This window comes from Corapipo altera, unplaced genomic scaffold (assembly GCF_003945725.1).
Source record: "Corapipo altera isolate COAL_440 unplaced genomic scaffold, ASM394572v1 0, whole genome shotgun sequence".
NCBI classification, from domain to species: domain Eukaryota; kingdom Metazoa; phylum Chordata; class Aves; order Passeriformes; family Pipridae; genus Corapipo; species Corapipo altera.
In genome coordinates, this window is record NW_020884872.1 from 53,505,084 (window position 1) to 53,527,649 (window position 22,566).

Consider the following 22,566-nt stretch of genomic DNA (forward strand, 5'->3'; position numbering starts at 1 on the left):
GAAGCTGTAATTAAATAATCATAGACCAATCTTTCATAATTTACAGGTATTCATGTTCCTTCAATAAATAAAAGAATATAATTTATCTTTTGATTCTGTATAGCTTTTGAAACAAATTCAATTTCTAGCAATTTAAATAAATGATTCTAATAGCTTGACATGAATTATGCTGACAGGAGCCACGTATGATTGTTATGATGCCCAGAATATTTTAAGAACCTACAAAGTTAAATAAAGGCTTACAAGTCTCTTAAGCTACTTTTTATTTGCATAGAAAAATATTTATCATAGGAGTCAACTATCATATGAGAGAAATTGCATTTGTTGTAATTGAAAAAGATAGCTAAAAAGTTTCTGTGGGTTATTGCAACAGTACAAGAATACAAGATGCTTCCATTTATTAAAAAATGTAAAACAAATCGTGAAAGCTAAAGCAGGCTACAAAACAGAAGGTCCTCATATTATCTTTCTTTTGACTATTATGTTACAAGATCAGGTGCCACAGTTGAGTACTATAAAGTGTAATTCTGCATTTGCTAATATAATTCTTAAAACATTCCCCCCTCCCCAAAAGCACTATGCAAAATATATATATTTGTAAATGCTTCCTCCTGTAAGCATCACAACCTTGTTATCACATAGTCACCCTGAATAATTGTTTCCTGTTTTCCAGCAGAGTCAATGCTAATATCTAATGCTTTGTCCAGCTGATCCTGCGGTGTGGCAGGTTCTGAGTTCTGTAACTCCATTTTCTCTGTTTCTAAAATACAAATATTTCCCTCTTCCTGTGAATCCAAAGAGTTGCTGTTATTTTGTGAATCAGCTAACATACATTTTTTGTCAGGATTTTGGATATTTAATTCACAGTTCATGGTCAACTCTCCCTGTTCCAGTTCATCAGTTTTCTCACATTGTTCTTCTGCCTGTTGACGGGAAACCTCTTCAGAAACAGTGTATATTTTATTTGTACTCTGCTCCACAGAGTTTGTTTTTGATCGTCTGTGAAACAACCCAAAATTTTTTATGTCTGTTACAAAATTCACACGCTTTTGTTTCTCCTGAGTGGACTCTGACACCATCATTGCTGAGCCATTGCTTACATTATGCCCTTCAGAGGCAATATTGGCTGATCGTGGGTGAATCATCGTTGTTATGTCAAAAAGGCTGAAGGGTTTTTTCTTTCCTTTCTTGTTTCCTTCACTCTCACTATTTTCTTCATTTTCTGACAGAGAGGCAGCGTCTTTGTTCATCTTTGCAGTCTGCAAATTAGACAGCTTGCTTCCTTTCAACAAACCCAGGACTTCAAAGCGAAAGCTGGAAATATCTTGTTTTAACTCCTAAAAATTAGGAAGAAAGATGAAACATCAGAGCATGAAAGCTAATTTGACTTTTCCTTTTGTAATTAAAAAAAAATAAAAAAGAGAGAAAAAAAGGCTTATGCCAGGAATTAGTAATAAACTTCACCATCTGGATAATACCTGTTATTTTCAAGGTAGAAGAACTTGCTCTAGAAAGTTACTAGAGCTACCTGAACAACTGAGTGTGAGAAATATGATTCACAGTCTTATAATATCTTACTAAAACACTAAAACACCTATAAACATGAAAATAAATGCCTACCTTAAAATTTTCTTCTGTCAATCCTTCTTCAGTTTTGGCATCTCTTATCATTGCTGCAACATACCTCTTAACCAGATTTCTCATAACTTCCTAAAAATATAAAGCATTGTGTTAGGTTTCTTGGTATTAGTTACTAAACTTACATTCATTGGTTCTGCTTGGGCTATTTTTGTGTTTTAGGAACATGACAAAAAATGTTTAAGCCTTAGATCTGTTTAGAAATTGGTTCCGCTTTTTGATGGAAAGTACTAATGTTTACTATCATAAGAAGGGCTATATTGGTTGACCAAGGGTATGTCTCATACCAGTAATGTGCAGCCTGACACTTAGCAGTTGCTGATGCCTCATGAGGAGATTAAGTCTAGTGTGGCTGTATAACACTATTTCCAGATATTCTCTCTCAAGCCTCCCGAGCTGTGAGATTCAGTGACTTTCTGAATCAGAAATGACAGTTCCAGGTTTAACTGGCTGTGACAGGTTTTTCTATGCATTTTGAACTCATGTAAACTTTCAGTATGCAGAAATCCTCTGCCAATTAATTCTACAGTATAGCTGGACTAAGATTCCATTTGGGGTTTTATTCATTTTTAACTCGAACTCTGATAGTTACCACTGTTGCCTTCTACTTCTAAGAATCCTAGAAACTACTTAGGTCAAAAAAGATGCCTGGAGGCTGTCTGACTTAGCTCAGGGCCATGTCCAGTCAAATGCTGAATATCTCCAGGGGTGAAGAAGCTGCAGCCTCTCTGAACAACTTTTTCCAATTCTTTACTCCCCTCACTGTGAGGATGTTTCTCCTCACCTTACAGAATTTCCCGTCCTGCAATTTGTGCCCACTGACTCCTGTTCTTTTGCAGTGTACTTTGAAGAAAAATCTGGCTCATTCTCTCTAACCACCCACTATGTTATTTAAGACAGCAGTTATATTCCTCTTAACCAACTCCAGGCTGAAATCCAAGATTTTTTTTTGTCAGTCCTCTAACCATCTTGGTGGCCCTTTGCTGGATTCCTTCCAGTCTGTTAGCATCTCTCTTGTAGTGTGGGGCCCAAACACACGGCTCCAGAGAGAGTCCTACAAGTGTGGGCTGGAGAAGAATAATCACTTTCTTCAAAGGGCTACCTACAGCCTTACTAATGCAGCACAGTACGTGTGTGGTATTCAGTTTGTGGATAAACGGCAAACAGCTGCTCTGTGTTCACCTTCCCCATAATTGTACAGATCCCTGTTTTACTTTCCACAGTTGTCTCTTTTTCAGGTTGGAAAAGTCCTAGTTTTTCTAGTTATTTCCCATATGGAATTCATTATTACCAAACTTACAGCCTACATGTTGTTTAACTTGCCGCCCTTTTAACACAACAAAATTCAAAATAAAGATGAAAATTATTCATTGTGTTACAATAATATCAAAAAAGCAGAAGTTGAAGAAGGAAGGATTAAGAACTCATTACAGGGGATCCTGTAATAACCCCAGGTAGAGGGGTTATTAAGGGAAAAGAAATTGTTTATGGGGGACTAGAGCTGGAGAGATGAAGAGCAGGTTGGAGCACATCAGTGAGTTGCATATACACTCCTGATGAATCCTGGTAGGGAGTTGGGGCTATGTGTTTGCTTTTTTTAAAGGCACTCCATGTTACAGTGGACAAAATACTGGTTAGCACGTTATTGCTCTAGAAAATACCCTTTTGCTCCTAAAAGAAGACAACCATACTTCTCAAAAGCTTTTTTTGAACACCAAAATTACTAAGTTCGTTTGCTAAGGTGAAATAAGTATGCATTTTGTGTTATCTTTTATTTTTCTTTTCTGCTTTCTCATTAAATTCTTCCTTTATTTTTTTTTTTCTTTTTCCCTCATGAAAACATTCTGGAGGCATAGCAAAAAGAATGCCCAAAAGTAAACACAGGTTTGTACCTGGTATTGATGATGTCTTCTCAGATTGTCAGCTGCACGTCTCTGAAAACAGAAAAACCAAAAATTAATCCCTGTCTAGAAGCAAGATACTTAGCCACAGCAAAACAGTAGGTCTGTGCATTATAAGGTATCTACCAAGCTGTGAGAAATGGTTCAAAGTCTTGAAAAATGACAGTGTTGGAGCAAAGCTTATTATTTGCTTTACAGAAGGGAGAATGCTGCTATTGGGAAGAGGATTTTCTACATTTTCATCAAAATGCTGTTATTCCAGCATTATCATGGATGTGGTGGGTACCCAGGTCACTGCTTGCCAGAGTCTCTGATCCCAAGGTCTCTGATCTAAGATAGAAGGGGAACAATGGAATCATGTCACTCATTTGCACAGGCTGAAGAATATTTTACTGAATTGAGAAAAGTTTGACTTGTATCAAGTTAGATTTTTCTTAGAGGTGCGCAGCAAAAGAACAGAAGTCAACAGACAGGAGCTGTAGGAAGGGAAATTCTGTATGGAAAATCATCAACACAGTGGCGTTAGTAAAACCATCAACACAGTGGCGTTAGTAAAACCATGATGTTAGCAAGACACTTGCTATGGCTCCTAATGTCTCATTTAAGATAAAGCTAACCATAAACTATATCAGAGAGAAAATTCCTACTTAGTTCTCTGTCAGAAGCACTTAGTCACAGAGAGGTGTATGGAAGAAAGAAATTTAGCTTTCAACATAGCTAGGTGTTGATAAGGAAGAAGGGCAAATGGGACAGTAACTCTGAAGAGGAGCAGCAAAAAGAAATGTGGTCGGATGAAATAATGGTACAGGTTTCAAGCAGGTGTTGAATTAGATTATACTGCCATATCTAGAGGCTGTCCAGGAGAAGACAGAGGGAGAAAAAAAGGTCTGAATTACTTTTTCCTTTAATTACTGTTGTCCTCACTTGCATACTGAGTCACATATCCCTGTCCTCTACCTTAATTATCCCTGACTGGTGAAAGAAAGATTTACAGCTTTAACTTGGGTTCTTATATCTGCTGCTGACAAGAAAAGAATGTGTCTGACCACTGACTGTATTTCTACAAAATGGAACACTTACAACAGCTTAAAACAGGGTAAAAGGACATCCAAGAGACTTGTTAAAATTGACCTCAGTTGCATAATGAGGCAGACACAGTAAGTTATTTTGTCATCTTCTTTTATTTGAAAGAAGTGATTACCAATTTCCCTGTAGTTAGAGTCAGTTTACACTTCAAGGTTGATTTCTTGTTTGCAATTAATTTGAGGGATGCAGTGGCTGTGTGGTTAGGCTTGGAAAAAAAATAATAGGGGGAAAATCATTATTTCCTAATCAGTCTGAACAGCCAGGGGGAGGGCTTTATACACAAGTATCTTGTCTTCAGTATTTTTCAAGATCATACTTCTGTATCTATACCTCATCCAAAGAGAAGATGGAAACTCCTTGTGTTTAAAAGGGTGGAGGAATGCGTTAGTCTGCCCACCACTGGGGCCAGAGGGGGCAAGGTAGCCATGGGAAGGCTGATACCCTCCCAACACGCAGTTGTAGCCGTTTTTTAGAAAAAAAAAACCAACTCATTTTTTGCAGTTGACCACACGATGGAGATGTTTCATTCCTGCTGAGAGAGCACTAAGGGAGTCGGTGGCTAAGAGAGCTCTCAACAACAAATCTGACTCATGGATAAAGGGAAAAACACTTCAAGTGTAATTGAAACACACTTCAGGTAAAATTAATAACTCATAAATAAAACAAATGCTGATTCTTGTCTGGCAGAATACTTTCTGCAGCTACTGTCTGCTCTGCTTGGATTACAGCCAAATGTGAAATAAATGTATAAGTTTAATTCTGTACCTATAACAAGAAATACCTTGCTTATCTTCTTTTTGCAACCACTTTGGAAACTCCCAGAAACAGAGGCTGTGGCTTTTGCACTCAATGAAATGCCAACAAATGCAATTTAGGATGACTATCTAAAAAGATTTATTTTTCCATACCACTGAGAAGCTGAAAGAAAATTGATTTCATTGTATGTTTTCATATAAAACCACACACATGCTGCACATGAAATTATGCATACAAGCAACTTATCAAAGTTATTACCCCATCAGTTTTCTATCTCCTCTTTAAATGTTTGGATTCAGCCTCCAGTTCATAATCATCTTTTGATTTCTTTTCAAAGCAGAATGAATCTTTGCCCAAACACATCTGAAAATCAAGCTATTCACTATAAATAAAATGTCACTAAAATATTGTCCTCATTCAGTTCTCAGCCTGCTTTCCTCTACCCAGGTATAGTCTAATTTGTGGTTCAAAATTTGTTTTGAGTAATCATTGTGCTATCTGCCTGAAAAAGTTGAAAACTATGGTTGACAAAGGGATGAAAGTTAAATTTGCCTAAAAATAGCAACAAGGGAGAAACACTCTTCTAATGACAAATGTGGAATGAGATAATGAAATTGAAGGGGATACTGTTGTCACTTTCCAAAAGGGGGCACTAATGTCCTTTAGGAAGCTTTAACAGTAGTTCTGCTAGTAGTGATACTTATTTTGGTCTTCCTATTCATGCTGTTCCTAGTAATTTGCATTGTTTGGAAGAAAAATCTCTTTAGCAGTAAAAATTTGATAATGTTGAATTACTTCTTTTGAAGTGTTTCATAAAGCAAAAATTCAAATTTAATGTCTGCATTTGACCTCAAAATACTTGGTAATTAAGGTCCAGAAAATGTTTGGTAATTACTAAGTACTAGTTAGTAATTAAGGTCCAAAAAACTATTGTCTGAAGTCATGGGATATATTCCTCATCTTGAACAGAAGCATCGCATAAAAAGGATTAGAATTTATCTCTGTTGACAAAGAGGCTTCTCCATGAGATGGTCCTTGGGTATACAACAAACACTACAGGTTACCAATTTCCATGCTAGGTGGAAGGTATTTCTTTGCTCAACTTTCCATAACATACATTACAGAGAAAATAGAAAATGCTTATATTCACTTAGAAGTTGCATCATTTTCCACTGGGATAACAAAGAACAGGAGAAGGGAAAAGGAGATTTTCTCTGACAAATGATAATAAAATCAGGTAGGATACTTGGAAAATGGCATAAAAATCTGGATAGCAAGAAAAGAGGTAACAGTTTACCTAAACACCAGATGCACAAAAAAAATATTTACTGAAGATATCCCTGACAAATCCTTTCCATTTTCTCCTCTTAAATACTTAAAAAAAGGTAAGACACTTTTTGGTGGCTGATCAGGCATAAAAGAGAATGCAATTTGAGGAAAACAGTAAAATTTATTCCAGTGGGATTAGGGTTTCTTTTCCTATATATATTCTTTTTTGAAATAGCATTGGATTTCAGATGGTCAACAGGAGTAGCCTTGACAAACCCAAAGTCAGGAAAACATCAGCATAATCAATAGAGTTATATTACTAATCTGACTTTTGCAAGAGCTAAAATTTTTATAGATATATATATAAACACATATATATATAAAGAGCAGCACACATTGTTATTTCAGAGTTTTAAGTGTAGGAGATAACTGTGATAATAGCTAAAGAGAATGCTGCATACCTGGGATATGTCAAAATGACAGAACATAAAAATATGCTGAACTCTGAATGGTAGAAGAGCTCTGTCTGATTCATAGCAGAACTGAAATCCTAGTAAATCACATGTAAGCATCCTGGCTTTCCTTCAGATGTAACTATGGCTAGAGAAGCTGCCATCAGCATGGCTGTGCACTGTGTTGCTTTGGAGAAAAAACCTCTCCCTTGAAAAACCTCCCCTTGACTTCACCACCCACCGCTTCACGTGTCCAAGAGCAACAAAGGATGGAAGAATCACAGAACTGACATCCAAAGAGAAGCAAATTAATCAGCTTTCTTCAGAGGTACCTCACAACCCTACAGACCCTGTTCTTTCCCATGATAGTTTTGTTATAAACAGCAATGTAGATGATCCTCCCAAGCAACCACGTCATACTTATTTTTACTGACACTTCTCTTCTCCCTATGAGCCAGATAAATCCTTTCACTAGTACGTGTGCTGCAAACTATCCTGATCTTGAACCCTTTCTTTACATGTTCTGTCTGCATATACTGAACTCTCAGGTGTACACATATAAAAATTTTACAGTAGATTGCTGAGACATGCAATATATCCTTGATTCAGTAGTCCTAGCTTGTGATTCCTGGATTTTTGGTACTAAGGTTTCTTGTGCAGAGATCATGCATGATGCTTGCAGTTGCATTCTGTCTATTATCTGTTTTGCATCCTCTAGGACTGATTCACCCTTTGGATGCATGCTAGTGCTTTTCCTACTGGAAAACACCATAGTATATCACCATGGATTAGCGCTTCCTGATAGGAAATTTAACATTTAGAGATTTCAGGACAAAACGGTTTGACATCTGAGTTCTTCCTTACAGACAACATGGTTTCTATATATCCATACAGCTAATGTAAGAAAATCAGTTTATAGTGTTTTTGTTTGGTTTTTTTCCAGTATTGGTTGTAGGGAAGGAATCGGAGTTTATAATGCAGGACTCAGTGAAAAGGAGTAGGTCCCAACAAAGCTTATCTTGTAGCTCTGAGGCCAAAGCCATTACAGGGGAGATTCCAGTGAGGCAGAGTCAGAGAGCTGTCACCTGGGATCCTTGAACAAAAGGTAAAGAAAACTCTTCATTTACTTTTGGTTCAAAGGGCATAGAGGTTCTAAATTTAATTTGTGATGTAGCTTGTTGGGACAATTGAAAAAGATCTAGGAAAACAAGGCTGAACTGTGGGTGATGGAAATAAGTTTTTCAAAATCAGAAAGCACTGCGTTCTCCCAGGACAAACTATTAGATCACCGCAGTGTGTCCATTTGTTCTCTGATGACTTCACCTCTTGGGGAACATCCAGTTAACACAATCTGGTTTGCATCTATCTAATGTGGAAATCAGAGCACACAGTGCATACCCACATCTTACTCCATTTTGGAGTTTGGGTGCACAACTGGGCCTGGAAATTGCAAAATGTTCCAAATTGAGATAGCCCTAATCGGGCTTCTGTCATGCTGAGTAGATAGCTGAAGAACTTTGTAGTTTTATGAGATGCCCATATGGTGGACTGAATCTGCCTGGTAAGCCACAGTCACTCACTTTTTCCAGACAGCTGGAAGTCTGGTTGCCATGATGGTTCTGCTGGTGAGTTCTTTGCTTCAGAGGGGTTTCAGCTCTACTTCCAACTAAGTACCTATTCTGCAGGGGAAACTAGTGATGCTATGGCCCTACTGTTTCACATGCTTTGGAAATTCACTTTCATCAAACCATTTTTTAAAAAACTTTACAGAAATTAACTAAGAATGTCACTCAAACAGTTTAGTAATTAGTGGTTCACATTCAAATCATGAGGAAGCCAGGTTCAGCTCCTTCTCTTGTGTTCTCCCAAGACAGAACCTTAACCCCTGCAGGCTCTTAAAGATTTCGAGATGGAAAATTCTCCTGCCAGAGCTGTTATGCTTGGGGTAAATAATTAAATATCCACTGGAGAATAGAAGTGAACCTGGGTCTCCCTTAGCCCAAGCTATTTGCTTTACATGGCACCTGTTCCTTCTTTCTTCAAACAGAAATTCCATCCTGAAGCTGAAAAGTCTTTTTTGACAAAAGCTTCTTTGAAACTGGATTTTATTAATGAAAAAGCTTAGAGGTTACAGATTTTCTAATTTTTATTCATAAAAAAACCTGAAAATTCTATTTGAAAAAATTCTCAAGCAGCTCTGTGAGTAGAGTGCCTGCCCTTTGACTCTTTGCTGCACCAATTTTTCCAAATCTAAGACGTGGATTTCTAGAAGGTGGTATTTATTTATTCTAGCAGGAGGTAGCTGTAGGAAAGCAGGAGGTGATATTTCTGAATCCCCTTTCTCATCATGCCATTCAACATAGGGCTGGGAGCACCCTGTATTTTTCTTTATTATTCCGCAGATCCAGGAATGAGTTTACCCACAGATCTGCAGTTTGAGAGGGTAAGAAAAAGGAAAAAAAAAATCCTTATTGTGGATGGAAAGTCTGACAAAAAATATTGTTCTGAAGGTTTAGCTGGGACGTATAAGGGTATTCTGGATGCATCTCAGTCAAACAGGGATATTTTGTTCCAACCCTCTGCTATACACTGGCATCATGGCACTAAGTTTAATATCATTCTATCAGTTTACACTACCTAATCATCACTGCCAAATGTTTAACAAATGCCTGGAAGCATTGTGCGCTCTCCCACACACACAAGTACATCACTCTCTCTCTTGATTTTCTCTTTCTAACAAAATCTCATAATTTTTCTTCCTATAAGTCTCTTCATTTACTTCTTTTCCTTCCTATGTCACACAGAGATGTTTATCCTTGAAATTATTCCCCACTTATGGTAGTTCATGTTCTTTTTAAAATTTCTATATGAATCACTGTTTGTCTCTTTTCACTACTTTTTTCATACTAATTTTAATGAGTTTTATTCAGTGTGTGTTTCTTGTAGTCCACTACTGGTTTGTTTTAATGTCATTCTCATGCTTACAATCTTCTGTTTCTAGCTGTTTCTTTGCTATGTACAAGTATGACAGCTAAGTGAAGCAATTTTGCTTTCACAACATAGATACTGGCCAACGAGATCAGTATATTGCAATAAGCCTGATTGGAAGCTTCCTACAAAGAGGACAAAATTCATTCATCAGTAGTAACAGTAATTGTGAATTAGTTTTATATGTCACTCTTCCTCTTTATCATATGTCTATACACCCATGTAAACTTGTTCCTCCAAGTATATCTCCGGATCAAACTGAATTCCAGGATATGACATGAGAATAGGTGGGAAAAACCTATCCTTATTACTCACTTATCAAGAAACAGTGAAGAAAAACAAAGAAAACATTGATATACTAATGGTCCATCAAAGAATTGTTTCATATTCCCTGGCTTTTTTGAAATGGATGGAAGTTTTTCTACCAGGGTCAACAGCATGAGGACTACATGCCTTTCTTTTTCCCCTTACCCACACTTGACTCATACTCTCACTTAATGCTTGGCTATCTGAGTTCCTAACAGACTTGAAAAAATTTATATTCACCAAACCCCTATGATATAGGGAAAGTGCCACTATTCACATCTCACCCAAAACAGTTTTCTTTATGCTAGAGTTGCCTAAATGCAGTCTAGATACTGAGGTACTGACTTGCTCTTGGGAAATACAGAAAACATAACTAGAGAGATTTAGTTCTTGGTGGGTTAGGATGTTGCCTGGATATTTGCTCTGACAAGGTAGAAAAACTGTGTTGCTGACTGAGCTATCTCAACTAGATGAAGTTACAAAGGACAAATTCAAATTTGCTTTACCTCCTGCTACCAGAGAAAGTATGCGTCTGAGATATCACACAGGCACCTGCTCAATCCAGGTGCAGGACTATTCTCAGTCTCCTTATGTATCTTTTCCCCTCTATTTTTTTTTCTCTAGAAATTTCCTTGCTAACCAGCACTATTAGAATAGCATACCAATGTGATTCTGAAATAACTCTACTTGTAAATTCAAGTAAGTGAGTCCAGGTAAATGTTGTTACTTTTCAAAATATTTTCTTTAATGAGAACAGCTTTTGGTAAGAATGTTTTTATGGTAAACCTATTTCATTACATGTAAGGAAACAGAGACACAGAGAATATCCCATGACGAATACTTTATATGTGAGTCTGTGGTTCATGATACATCAGTTACACCTGAACAGTGGATAATTGAGCACTTGGAGCTGGAGATCATCAACCAAAAATTCTGGGACTGGTAGACAAGTATACACATTTGATCTCTTGTATTCTGTATCACTTTTAATCTTTCTTGAATTATCTCTAAAAAAGGCACAGTCATGTTTCATATTGCCATTGCACAGGGATATGATGATTTGTCTTCAGTAAAATACACTGACACGAATGTAAAAAGTAAACATTCTCTACTAGAATTATTCTCTAACTCATATGCACATTATTTGACTGTTCGGATGCTCTATATGGCTGAGAAAGGCTCATCTAAATAGCAAAGAGGAAGACTAAAGGCAGAGTAAATTCCATTACTTACCCCTATTGTTCCAAAACTTTCAGGCTTTCTTCTAATTTTTTTCTTGCAAAGGTGTCTCCATAACCATTTGATCAGATACCACAGAGACTTTGGGCTTGGTATGACATTAAAAGGAGTGGGCAGAGTTCCTCCTTCTTCAAAGTAACTCATCCAGAGCTTTGTTCGAGCAAACTTCCACTCAATGTCTGCATGATCCTGCACACCAGAAACACAACATCAACATAGATATTGCTGTAATTAAGAAGGTGAAACAAACCTCTACAAAAATCTGAAAAACTAAAACTAGAATAACCCTGAAATACTAATGAATTGTCTTGCTAAAATACTGCCATCTTCTTTGAAATAAGGTCTTTAGCGCAAAGCAAAGCTAAGCTGCTTTACTTCGGTAACGAGATGCTCGGTATGTAAAGTATATATCCACTTATAAGCATTTCTTTCCCTGTTACGAGCATTTAAATTATTAAAAGTCTCTAGGAAAAACAAGCAGAAAAATACTACATTTCTAGAACAAATGTTTTATTATAAAAGCAACACATCATTATTCCACATAGATCAGTCTAATTACACTGCTCTGCAGCAGCTTCAACAAGTCAGTAAGTTTTCTCAGTAATTGTCAGCACCCGAAATTCACAAGTAAGTTATCCAACAAATCATGAGGCTACTAAAACTGCTAAGGCAAGTATCTTTTTTTTCCTTCTACTTCAGAATTCTATATTGGGAATAGGTTGTGGGATGGTTTTTAACTTTTATTTGAAATTTTATTTCTTTTGGATTTTATATAGTATTATATAATTCTGAAAAGTTTGGAAAAATCAAAACTAAAGTCCATGGAAATATGTCTAAATCTTAGCAGCTGAATAAAAAGTTTAAATCACTAATACTGGATTTGGATAACAAACACAGTAGCCAGGTCTAGCCCTAGCCATACAGTAATCAACATAGAAATTTAGAAGTTGTAGTAGCAAAAGTATATTACCTGCAGCCCAAGTTTTGGTGAATGGTACTGTGTTGTGATATTGTGCACAAGACATTGCCAACAAGTGTTATAAAAATACAGGTAGTTAGTATTTCTTTTTGAAAAACTCGTAATTTCCAAATTAGAAAAAAAAGGCACATATTAAAATCTTAAGACCAAAGCTTTCTTTTATTTGTTTGCTTTTGGCATGATCATATTTGAATTATCATATGATGAATCAGTGTTTATTTCCCATAGTCTCCTTAGTAGACAGTTGAGAAATAAAAATGAGCAAATAGCTCTGACAAGGATAAAAATAGTTTTCATTAAAGGAGAAAACAGGACATGGCTGAACGAGAAGACATGAAATTTTGATGAATTGCAAATGGGTCCAAAATTGTCCATGGCACATGGGTATCCAATTTCTGTTAACTGTATATTCATGTATATTCACGCCAGATAAAAATAAAAAAATAACAGTCTTTCAAATGCTAACAAATATAAAGCAGAGACAGAACAATCTTGGGCAGTCTCTTTTTCAGAAGAGGTCTTGTACAGTGCAGCTTGGGCAGGGCTGAAGTCCATCATTTGCCGGAAGCATCAGCACACCCTTCCCAACCCACAAGCTGGTTTCTTCATAAGGGTCACCTCTTTCCTATTCAGTGTTGTGAGGAAGTACCTCTCTACCCAGTCCAGCTTGGGTCTGGTTTCTGCCTCCTTCCAAAAAAGTCCAAAAGAACTAGATCAAACCAGAAAATTTGTCCCAATGTCCTGTCTGTAAAATGTTTTACTGCCAGAAAAACAGGATCTAGGAACAGAGAGAAGGCATATATTGTAAATGATCTAATAAGGAACAACTTACAGCAATAAGTTGGTAAGAATTATTCATCATGGCTATTAGCATGTTGAGTAGAACAACCAGAGATATTACATTATAGGTACCAAACATAGTGGCCCCAACAAATTCAGTAAATTCATGCCTTGCTTTCACATTGGTCACATAGAGATTGATGAGTCCAAATATAGACCAGAATAATGACTGCAGCGTTTCAAATAATCTGAAAAACAAAACCCAAAAGGAATAGCTGTATAATAAAACACATTTAGTTTTCAGATTGTTCAGTTTTTTGCAAAACACACAAAAGTCCTTGACTTGACTGAGGTGAATGGTGCTTACCACAGTAAGCCAACATAGATGGAATACCTTTCTAGCAAAACAATAGCTTAATGTTTCATATCTGAACCTCTAGATGTATAATACAGAATCTAGAAATTAGCCTGTCATCAAAACACTGATTTTGTTTATACTTCAGAGGGATAAATACAGTTTTAGAGATCTTATGATGGACATCTTCCTTTGAAGCATTTTGACCCTTTGCCTTGGCTGAAGGGGGTAAAATAAGGATCCAAAAGTTACTCCATGTTTGTGTTTCACCAGGTTGTTGAAGAAGTCTGGTATCCTCATACCTAGTCAGTTTATGCAATATTGATTTGTGTTGAGAGTCACTAAGATAAAAGGAGTTGTATAATTAGAAAGACATTAGTATCATTAGCATATGTTTTGTTTTGCAAAGAAGGGAGACAGAAAAAAGCATGCTGTTCTCAAAAGAAACATTCTTTTATAATTAAAGTATATGATATTCCCTTAGAGAAGTTTAGGACAATGGTTAGGAAGCTAGTAAAAATGATGAACTTTTGAAAATAATCCTAGATAGGTTGAAAAATTTTCACTTTAGTGCAATATTCAGTTACACTATAGTGTTATAAGCATGGTCCTAGCGATGCTCTTTGCTTCTCAAAAGTTTGGAGCAAAATTTTCTGCATATCTAGGCCTGTATCTTGAGATTAACTGGACTGAATCTTCCTTGTGGCCTCTCTCCTGCTCTTTCACCCCAACACCAGAAGTAGGTTACCCACAGAGGACGTGTGGACCACCAGTGCTACCCCTACTGCACCTAGAGCAGGGAGGCTGCTGAACTGCAGGGACTCATATCACCCTGCATCCCACACTTTGGGATGTACTGTCCAGAGATGGACAAAATGTAACCCTTTGGCCTCCTTCCCACCATATGGTATCATCTGTGAAATGTTTCCATGCAACTCAGTACAGCTCTATCCTAGAGAGAGAACCTGAGAGGGCAGGTCCTGAATCTCTACTCCTGTAACATGGTGTATCTGAGTGGTAAAGTACAACTCTGGAGCCCCTTATATGGTTTACACTTGTCTGAGCACAAATTGAACAACCACTATTCTACCTTCCCCACAATTGCTGAAAAAGCTCATCACAGTTTGCCTTGGCACCATCTTCTGACACTACTACCAGTAGGCCCTGCTATTTCCCAAATTAATAATATTGCTTCCCTCAAAGTTGAGCTCTGAAAAATTTCCCTGTGCTTTTCTGTTCAGATCACATAAAATTTAGACCTGCGTAGATGTTATTAATATGCAAGATAAATATGCTGTGCCTGAGAAAACATAGTTGATTAATATGACATAAAGGCTGCTATTTTTATAAAATTATCTACCTTGAGAAGCAAGCTATTGGTAATAATTTTATTTTAAAAACAGCCTAGATACACAGAAGTAAGTAGGGAACAGACATTTATAGCAGGAGTTTGATTTGGGCTGGAAGTTGAAAGACAAGATAGAGAATTAGTGTTAATTTGGTAGTATTTTGGTACTATAGATGAACTAAAAACCAGAATGAAGTAAAATTGACTTAAAGTGAAAGAAAAATAAATTCTTTATATCAAAAATTAGAATAGAAATTTGATTGTGTGTAGGGTCAGTAGAAGATTGGACTGCACGTTCCTTTCCTGCGTCAGTTTATCACATTTACAAGAAATCTTCATGTTAGATAGCAGACTTATTTAATGCTCACGTGTAGACACAGAAGAAATGCAGAGTTACAGCTGCCTGGATAATTAACCTCTGATCTGGTGACTTTAATTCTAAATATGTACCTTCTACTTTCATATATCTTCCTCTTACCTTTTTTTTACCTTTTATCTTTTGAGATATCTTGATTGTATGGACTTTACTGTGGTATGGGGTGAAGTTATTACAGAGTGATGTAGTGTTAATTTTTTATTTTTTTTTTAATTAGGGTAAAATTAAATGTGGTTGTCAGGACACCAGTGTAATACCAATAGAAAAGGGAGCCTCTTTCCTGTAAACCACATCAAAGTGATTAAAATATTTGAGGCAGAAGGGAAGGATAGAAATAGATCAGACACTTACGTTGAAAATGCATTATTCTGCTTTTCACATCGTATTCCTTTGCAGTTGCCAGGTTCATTTGTCTCATAGTAAAAGTACAGCTGGTTCAATCCATTTGCAAAAGCTAGCAGCACAAGGCAGTATATGAAGAGAAACTTCAAAATGTCCAGCAACATTCTTCCTAGAGATATCTGCAGAGGTCCCAGGTGAGAATTTGCAGTGAATAACGAGATCAAGCGCAGGGAGCTAAAGATGTTTGCGATTGCAAACAGGGCCTCAGCCACCAGGGTTGGATGCCACATGTCCCAGCTCTCCCGTGGAACTAACCCACTATACTGAAAACAAGCAGAAGGGAAGAAATTACTCCACTATTTTTATGCATAAACAAATATGCCAGTTTCTTCATAAGCTGTTCAGTTAATTTGCAGATATCACAATAAATTTTTAGAGTAACGAAAGCAAGTCTAAAAATTCTGACAGAACAAAAGGAACAGTTTTGAACACCTTCATTTTTAGAATTATAGAAACTTCCAACTGTAATATCAGGTAAATGATTTCTTTGAAGAACAGTGCAGAGTTGACAATTATGGATAGAAACCCACAAAAAATTTGGCAAGTAGGAAGAAAGCATTCAATCAAGGAATAAGTATATCACTTAATCACTAATACTAGACCAATGATGAAAAAGCTGCTTATTAATGAACCATGGCAAACTGCTTGTGTGCCTCATTATCAAAAAGTCTGATCCCTGGAACTGTGACTCTTTCCTGTTCCAGCTCTACCAAAAATTTCTTGAAGATGAAAGATATTACTTTGAACTGAGGCTTAACTACTGTGGCAGACTCATTATTATTTATTTCATCTCAATAATCTGTTTTACGGAACATATCAGAGGACAGAATTTATGCTATGAAGCACTCTAAAAAGAAGGGATAATATAATATAAAGCCCCTTTCAAAGAGAGACTATGGAGTAGTCTGTATTTACCTACTCTAGGCCACACAGATGCATCCTTCAAAGCTACTGTGCATGCTCGCAGCAGTAAGGAAAGGGACTCTTTGTGTCACTGGGGCAAGATGAGACAACACAGGCACCACATCATTTCAACAGTACACTCATCCTCCAAAGAAGGTGACGACTCTCAGAGTGGTTCAAGACCCCCTGAGGAACTTGAACATACATAAGTCTATGGGACCTGATGAGATGCATCCCAGAATCCTAAAGAAACTGGCTGATGTAGTTTCCAAGTCACTCTCCATGATATTTTAAAAGTCATGGCAGTCAGGCAAAGTCCTTAGCGACTGGAAAGAGTGAAATATTGCACCCATTTTTAAAAAGGGAAGAAAGGAAGACCCTGGGAACAACAAACCTGTCAGCCTCATCTCTGTGCCAGGGAAGGTCATGGAACAGATCCGCCTAGAATCTCTGCTAAGGTACCTGGAGGACAGGAAGGTGATTCAAGACAACCATCACAGTTTCATCAAGGGCAAGTTCTGCTTAACTAATGTAGTGGCCTTCTACAATGGAGTGCCTAGATCAGTGGACAAAGGAAGGGCTACAGATGTCATCTATCTTTTGTCCTTTGACGCTGTCCCCTGCAACATCCTTCTTTCTAAACTGGAGAGAGATGGATTTGGTGTGTGAACTTTTTGGTGGATAAAGAATTGGCTGAATGGTTGCATCCGCAGAGAACTGGACAGCAGCTCCATGTCGAAATGGAGATCAGTGACAAGTAGCATCCCTCAGGGATTTGTGTTGGGACCAGTACTGTTTAACATCTTTATCAATGACATAGACAGAGGGGTTGAGGGCACCCTCAGCAAATCTGCAGATGACACTAAGCTGAGTGGTGCAGTTGACGTGCCAAAAGGAGATAGCATGCCATTCAGAGGGATGTGAACGACTCAAGAAGTAGGCCAAGGAAATCACATGAGGTTTAACAAGACTAAGTGCAAAGTCCTGTACCAGGGTTGTGGCAGCCCCCAGTACCAATACAGGCTGGGGAATGAAGGGACTGTGAGGAGATGGAGTTGGAGTACTGGTAGATGAAAAGCTGGACATGAACCAGCATTATGTGCTCACAGCTCAGAAAGCCAACTGTGTTCTGGGCTACAAGAAGTGCTGTCAGCAGGTCCAGGGAGGTGGTTCTGTCCCTCTCTACTCCACTCTGGTGAGAATAGAGGGACATCCTCTACTGCACACCTGCATCCAGCTTTGGCATCCTCAGTAAAGGGAAGACATGGGCCTGTTGGAGCAGGTCCAGATGAAAATGATCAGAAAGTTGGAGCACCTCTGTTCTGAGGAAAGGCTGAGAGAGCTGGGGTTGTTCAGCCTGAGAAAAGGCGTCTTTGGGGAGACCTTATTGCAGCCTTCCCTTCCCTTCCCTTGAAGCCTTCTTCAAGGGAGCTTATAGGAAAGATGGAGACAGACTTTTTAATTGGGTCTGTAGCAATAGGACATGGGTTTATGGTTTTATATTGAAAAAGGGTAGATTCAGACCAGATGTAAGGAAGAAATTTTTTATGATGAGAGTGATGAAACACATAGGTTTCCCAGCAAGGTGATAGATGCCCCATCCCTGGACACATTCAAGGTCACGCTGGATGGGGCTCCGAGCAGACTGATCTCACTGAAGATGTTTCTGCTTATTACAGAGGCACAGGACCACATGACCTTTAAAGGTCCCTTCCAACCCATCCTATTCTATGCATCTGTGATTCTAGGATTCAAATTGTAATGGGAACTGGACATTGTTGTGGACACTGATAGTTTGCACAGTAGTCCACCACACCAGGGTTTCTCTAAGTGACTGGTAGTGCACGTGCAACTGTCCGTCCCAGTGCCTGACAGCAATCCTTGGCACAATTTCATTTACTCATATACAAGCAGCCATAGCAGCTGACAAGTCTGTGGATTTGTAGATGAGAACTGCAAAATAGGAGAACAGTCAATTAAAGAGTTAAGAATTATTCAGCCTCACATTTCATTACCAGTAATATTTGTTCTCTACAGAGCAGAGAGTTAAATCTAGACCTGCTGGAGTCATAGATTGGTACTCTCTTCATTAGACTATCCTCTCCCTAATGATCATGCTGTAAAATCAAGTCTTACTGCATTTGGAATTAGAGCTTCAAGAGACATGCTCTTTTGCCTCATCAACTATTGCCCTTCAGTTCAGTTCTGATTGATTCAAGATCAGTGATGAAAAACAGGCAGAAGAAAACAGAATTTAGTTAACAGAGACAACAGCTAAGAGATAAAACACAAAGAAAAAGTAGAAGAAAATTTTTTCCATGTTTATTGAGAAGAGAGAGCTGAAAATTTCTCACCATGATTCCTATAATGTTTTTCTTTGAATAATATTATACAGCACAGTACCGCAGATTCTCATGGCACTTTACAACCCTCATAGCTGCAAACTTGCACCTATTAAATAACTAGGAACAACTGTTGGTACAAACAAAGATTAGGTGATGAACCTAAACCTGAGCATCTGAGTAGATGCTCAGGTTAGGGAAAAGAACACTGGGTGTACTGGGGGAATAAAGTAAAATAAAGAACATATTTGGAACTCAGAAGAAATGGGGGTTTTGGTAGACAATCAAAAGCATCAAACTGCAGACATATTTTAGGTGAGGGCAAGTAGTGGTAGATTCCAAGGACGTTGCAGAAGAGGCGGAGATAGGAAAAAACTAAGGAACCCTACTGAGAAAAACATGGGAGTACAGGAAACTTAATAAGTATAGCATAAGACATAGCAAGAGAGCAAGGATGAAGTTTAATGAATCAGATGTGGATAGCCATATCTGTGTTCTCTGTCACCTAGTTTTACAGTCAGCAAAGAAAAATGAGAATTTCTAGAGTAGTAGGAAAGCGGATATCCCAAACAGGTCAGATGAGTTGCTCTCTTTTAAGTTTCTCATTTTCTCCTCATTGATGGTTGGGGAAGTGGAGAGGCTGCCTTACAGCTGTAGTCTGGCTAGATGTATCTAATGTCACATTTTCTAAAAGAAATGATGTTGAGGAGAAAAGTGAGAATAAAGGACTTTGTCTGTGATGTCCTGGATCAAGACACAAAACTTGTTTGTTAAAACATTCAAAAAAGATCAAATAACCTCCTATTTGTAAAAATGGGAATAAAAGGCACAACTATATTATTTCAGTTTAACTGACTCTGCCTTTTTTGGGCCCAACTGCTTCCTGCATGTGTGGATACAATTCAAAAGCTGTCATGGTTGTAAGCAGAGAGTGATGGCTGTTATTTTAGTTTTGAAGAAACATTATGTAAGATACTGGAAATACTTGGTGGAAAAAAAGCGAGAAAGATGAAGGCCTGAGAAATAAGTTTGGAAATGATCTGTGAAATATATTAACTGTAAGAAGCCAGAAAGAAAATAATGAGGATAAGAGGGCTCTAGCAACAAAAACCTACTGATTTCACTAACTATAGTAGAGGATGCTGAAAAGAAATCTAGAAATATCAAGAAAACATCTAGAGAGCAAAGAAACTTCCATGTGAAAAGGAAGATAAAAAAGAGAAGCAAAAAGACAAGGTATACTAAAACCAGGAACAGTGATAATATAAAAAAAAAGGAAAAAAGAAGAAGAAAAACTGTATCTTAGGGTCAAAGAAGCCAAAACATGCAAAATTGAAGTATTTGTTCTCTCACTCATGTTTGTTGATGTTCTTCTGTTCTATGTAGAATAAATAAATGGTTATTGTTCTAAGGAATGGAAAATGGTAAGAGTAAATATAGCAACACTGAGCTTGCTGTAAATCCTGATGTTGATACTCTGCAGTCCTCTATTACTTTGTGACCCTGATGAATTTCTGTCCCCAGTTGAAATGCAAACACGACCTTTTGACATGTAACAAAGCCAACCATCACTTAATGTGATTAAATAAAACCTATTACTGGCTCCTTGGTGGAAGGAAATTTACATGGCACATCAGCGGAAAATTAAGAAGAGCAAAAAACAAATGGAGCAGCATATAAACAACAGAGTTTCAAGGCAAATATATTATGCTTTTGCGATGTCACCCAGGGCATATAAGATAACAACTGATCCTTACTCAAAGGAATTCTAATGCAAACCTAATATCAGAACCACTTGTGAGAAAAAAGCTGAGTGATCACCGGTTTCACATTAAAACAAAAGACATGATCTGTAGATCTTACAAAAGCACCAAGAGAGATCAAAAAGACATGTAGATCAGGCTACTTGAATGTTTAATGGGCTGTTGGACCTTGGTCAAAGGTGAACGCCTTGTTTCTGATCACAAAAAGAAAAGTTACGTAATATTCATTTCAGGAAAAGTATTTTAAATCCTTCCCTGAAAGATCATATGTAAATGTGAACTCTTCCTATTTTAAAATGTATGACCCAATCTTTGCAGTCATTATGCTGAATTTCAGAGCAGCAGTAGGAAGGGGGTAGGAGGCCTTGCAGAGGGCTTTAAAATGGTAACTACAGTGAAGAATTGAGTCCGTTTCTCAGGGACAGAGGGGTGTTAATCATCCTATATAAATGGACATTTGGTCTATGAATCTGGTAAAATATCAATCAAAACCATTCTATAATGCAAATATGTAAGAAGATGTTAGCTTTTGCAGAACTGGAGGCAGAGGAGATATATAATCTTATTTACTACTGAACAAAGTAGACCTGACACAGTGATCGTTACACCAGTAAATATTGAGACAAATAATGTAGCTTTAGTTATTTTTCAGACTTCTTTCCCTAAATAGCAACATGTTTCTCTACTAGTTCTTCATGTCAAAGCTGACACACATTATCAGTAATATGAACTTGCATGTAATTTCTAGCAGAATTGGAAAGAAACAGCACTAGGTCCAATGTTCAGGTTTAACAAATATTTAAGATAAAGCAAGCAGGTTCTGCATAGAAGTTGGCACTGCACCTAACTTTACACATCAGTACATAATAAAGTATCTTCCAAAACCATAAAAAGAACCATTTTTTCCTAAAGCACCATGATTTCTATCCATAACCCTCCATCAAAACAAATGTGATGCTTAAAATTTGTCATCTTGTACTTTCAAAAACTGTCGGACAATGCATTGTTTATTATGACATTTTTATGGATAATAAAGCATTTTCAGTGGACATACTGGATAATTTAGTAAGACCTCACATGTTGATACACAGAGACAAAAAGCATAGCCCTTTAAAAATTATGTGATGTATTCATTTTATTTGAATACTGGCAATGAAACTGATAACTTTATCTTAGCAGTACACTCATCCTGAAATTAAATGCTTTGGTGTATTTTACACTATCCCATCGGCTGCTGTAAATATCCATCTACTTAACTACAGTATCAGTCAGAGAGACTTAAATAGGCAATAAACACTATGTTTTACTCTGGGAATACTTATCACAGAGGAGAGTAGCATGAGGGCACTCGTAATTTTATTCAAGAGAGCTAGTCAAAATGTTTTCTTAGATGGCTTGAGCTGATTCATCTGAGCTTATATATTTGAATCAATAAATACAGAAAAGCTGTAACTTAGGAAAACCTATCTTGCAAGGCTTAAGAAAAGAAAATTAAAGCTTTACATCAAAACATACTGGTTACATTTGGCATCCTCTCAATCTCATCTGGCATACTGGTAATGAATTCTGTTGTAGGTATGTGAAGGAAATGTGGCTGGGTATTAAATCACACTTGTATTACTCTGTTCATTATATCATCATGTGTTTCAGTTGACTACCAAAACTGAGGCTTTTTAAAGGAAC

At 37.3% G+C, this 22,566-nt stretch overlaps 1 protein-coding gene across 3 annotated transcripts in view; it reads right to left on the bottom strand.

The window, feature by feature from the left end:
* Positions 1–248: 248 nt before the first annotated feature.
* The window catches only part of TRPC4 (transient receptor potential cation channel subfamily C member 4), a 130,845-nt gene continuing 108,527 nt past the window's right edge, over positions 249–22,566 (bottom strand). For all 3 annotated transcript variants that reach the window (XM_027647399.1, XM_027647406.1, XM_027647415.1), the window contains 6 exons: positions 15,825–16,138; positions 13,447–13,642; positions 11,630–11,824; positions 3,531–3,572; positions 1,621–1,710; positions 249–1,337 (listed from right to left, as the gene is read on the bottom strand). In XM_027647399.1, the coding sequence (XP_027503200.1) occupies positions 621–1,337; positions 1,621–1,710; positions 3,531–3,572; positions 11,630–11,824; positions 13,447–13,642; positions 15,825–16,138 (1,554 nt within the window). In that variant the 3' untranslated portion in view covers positions 249–620. The remainder of the gene's footprint in view (positions 1,338–1,620; positions 1,711–3,530; positions 3,573–11,629; positions 11,825–13,446; positions 13,643–15,824; positions 16,139–22,566) is intronic.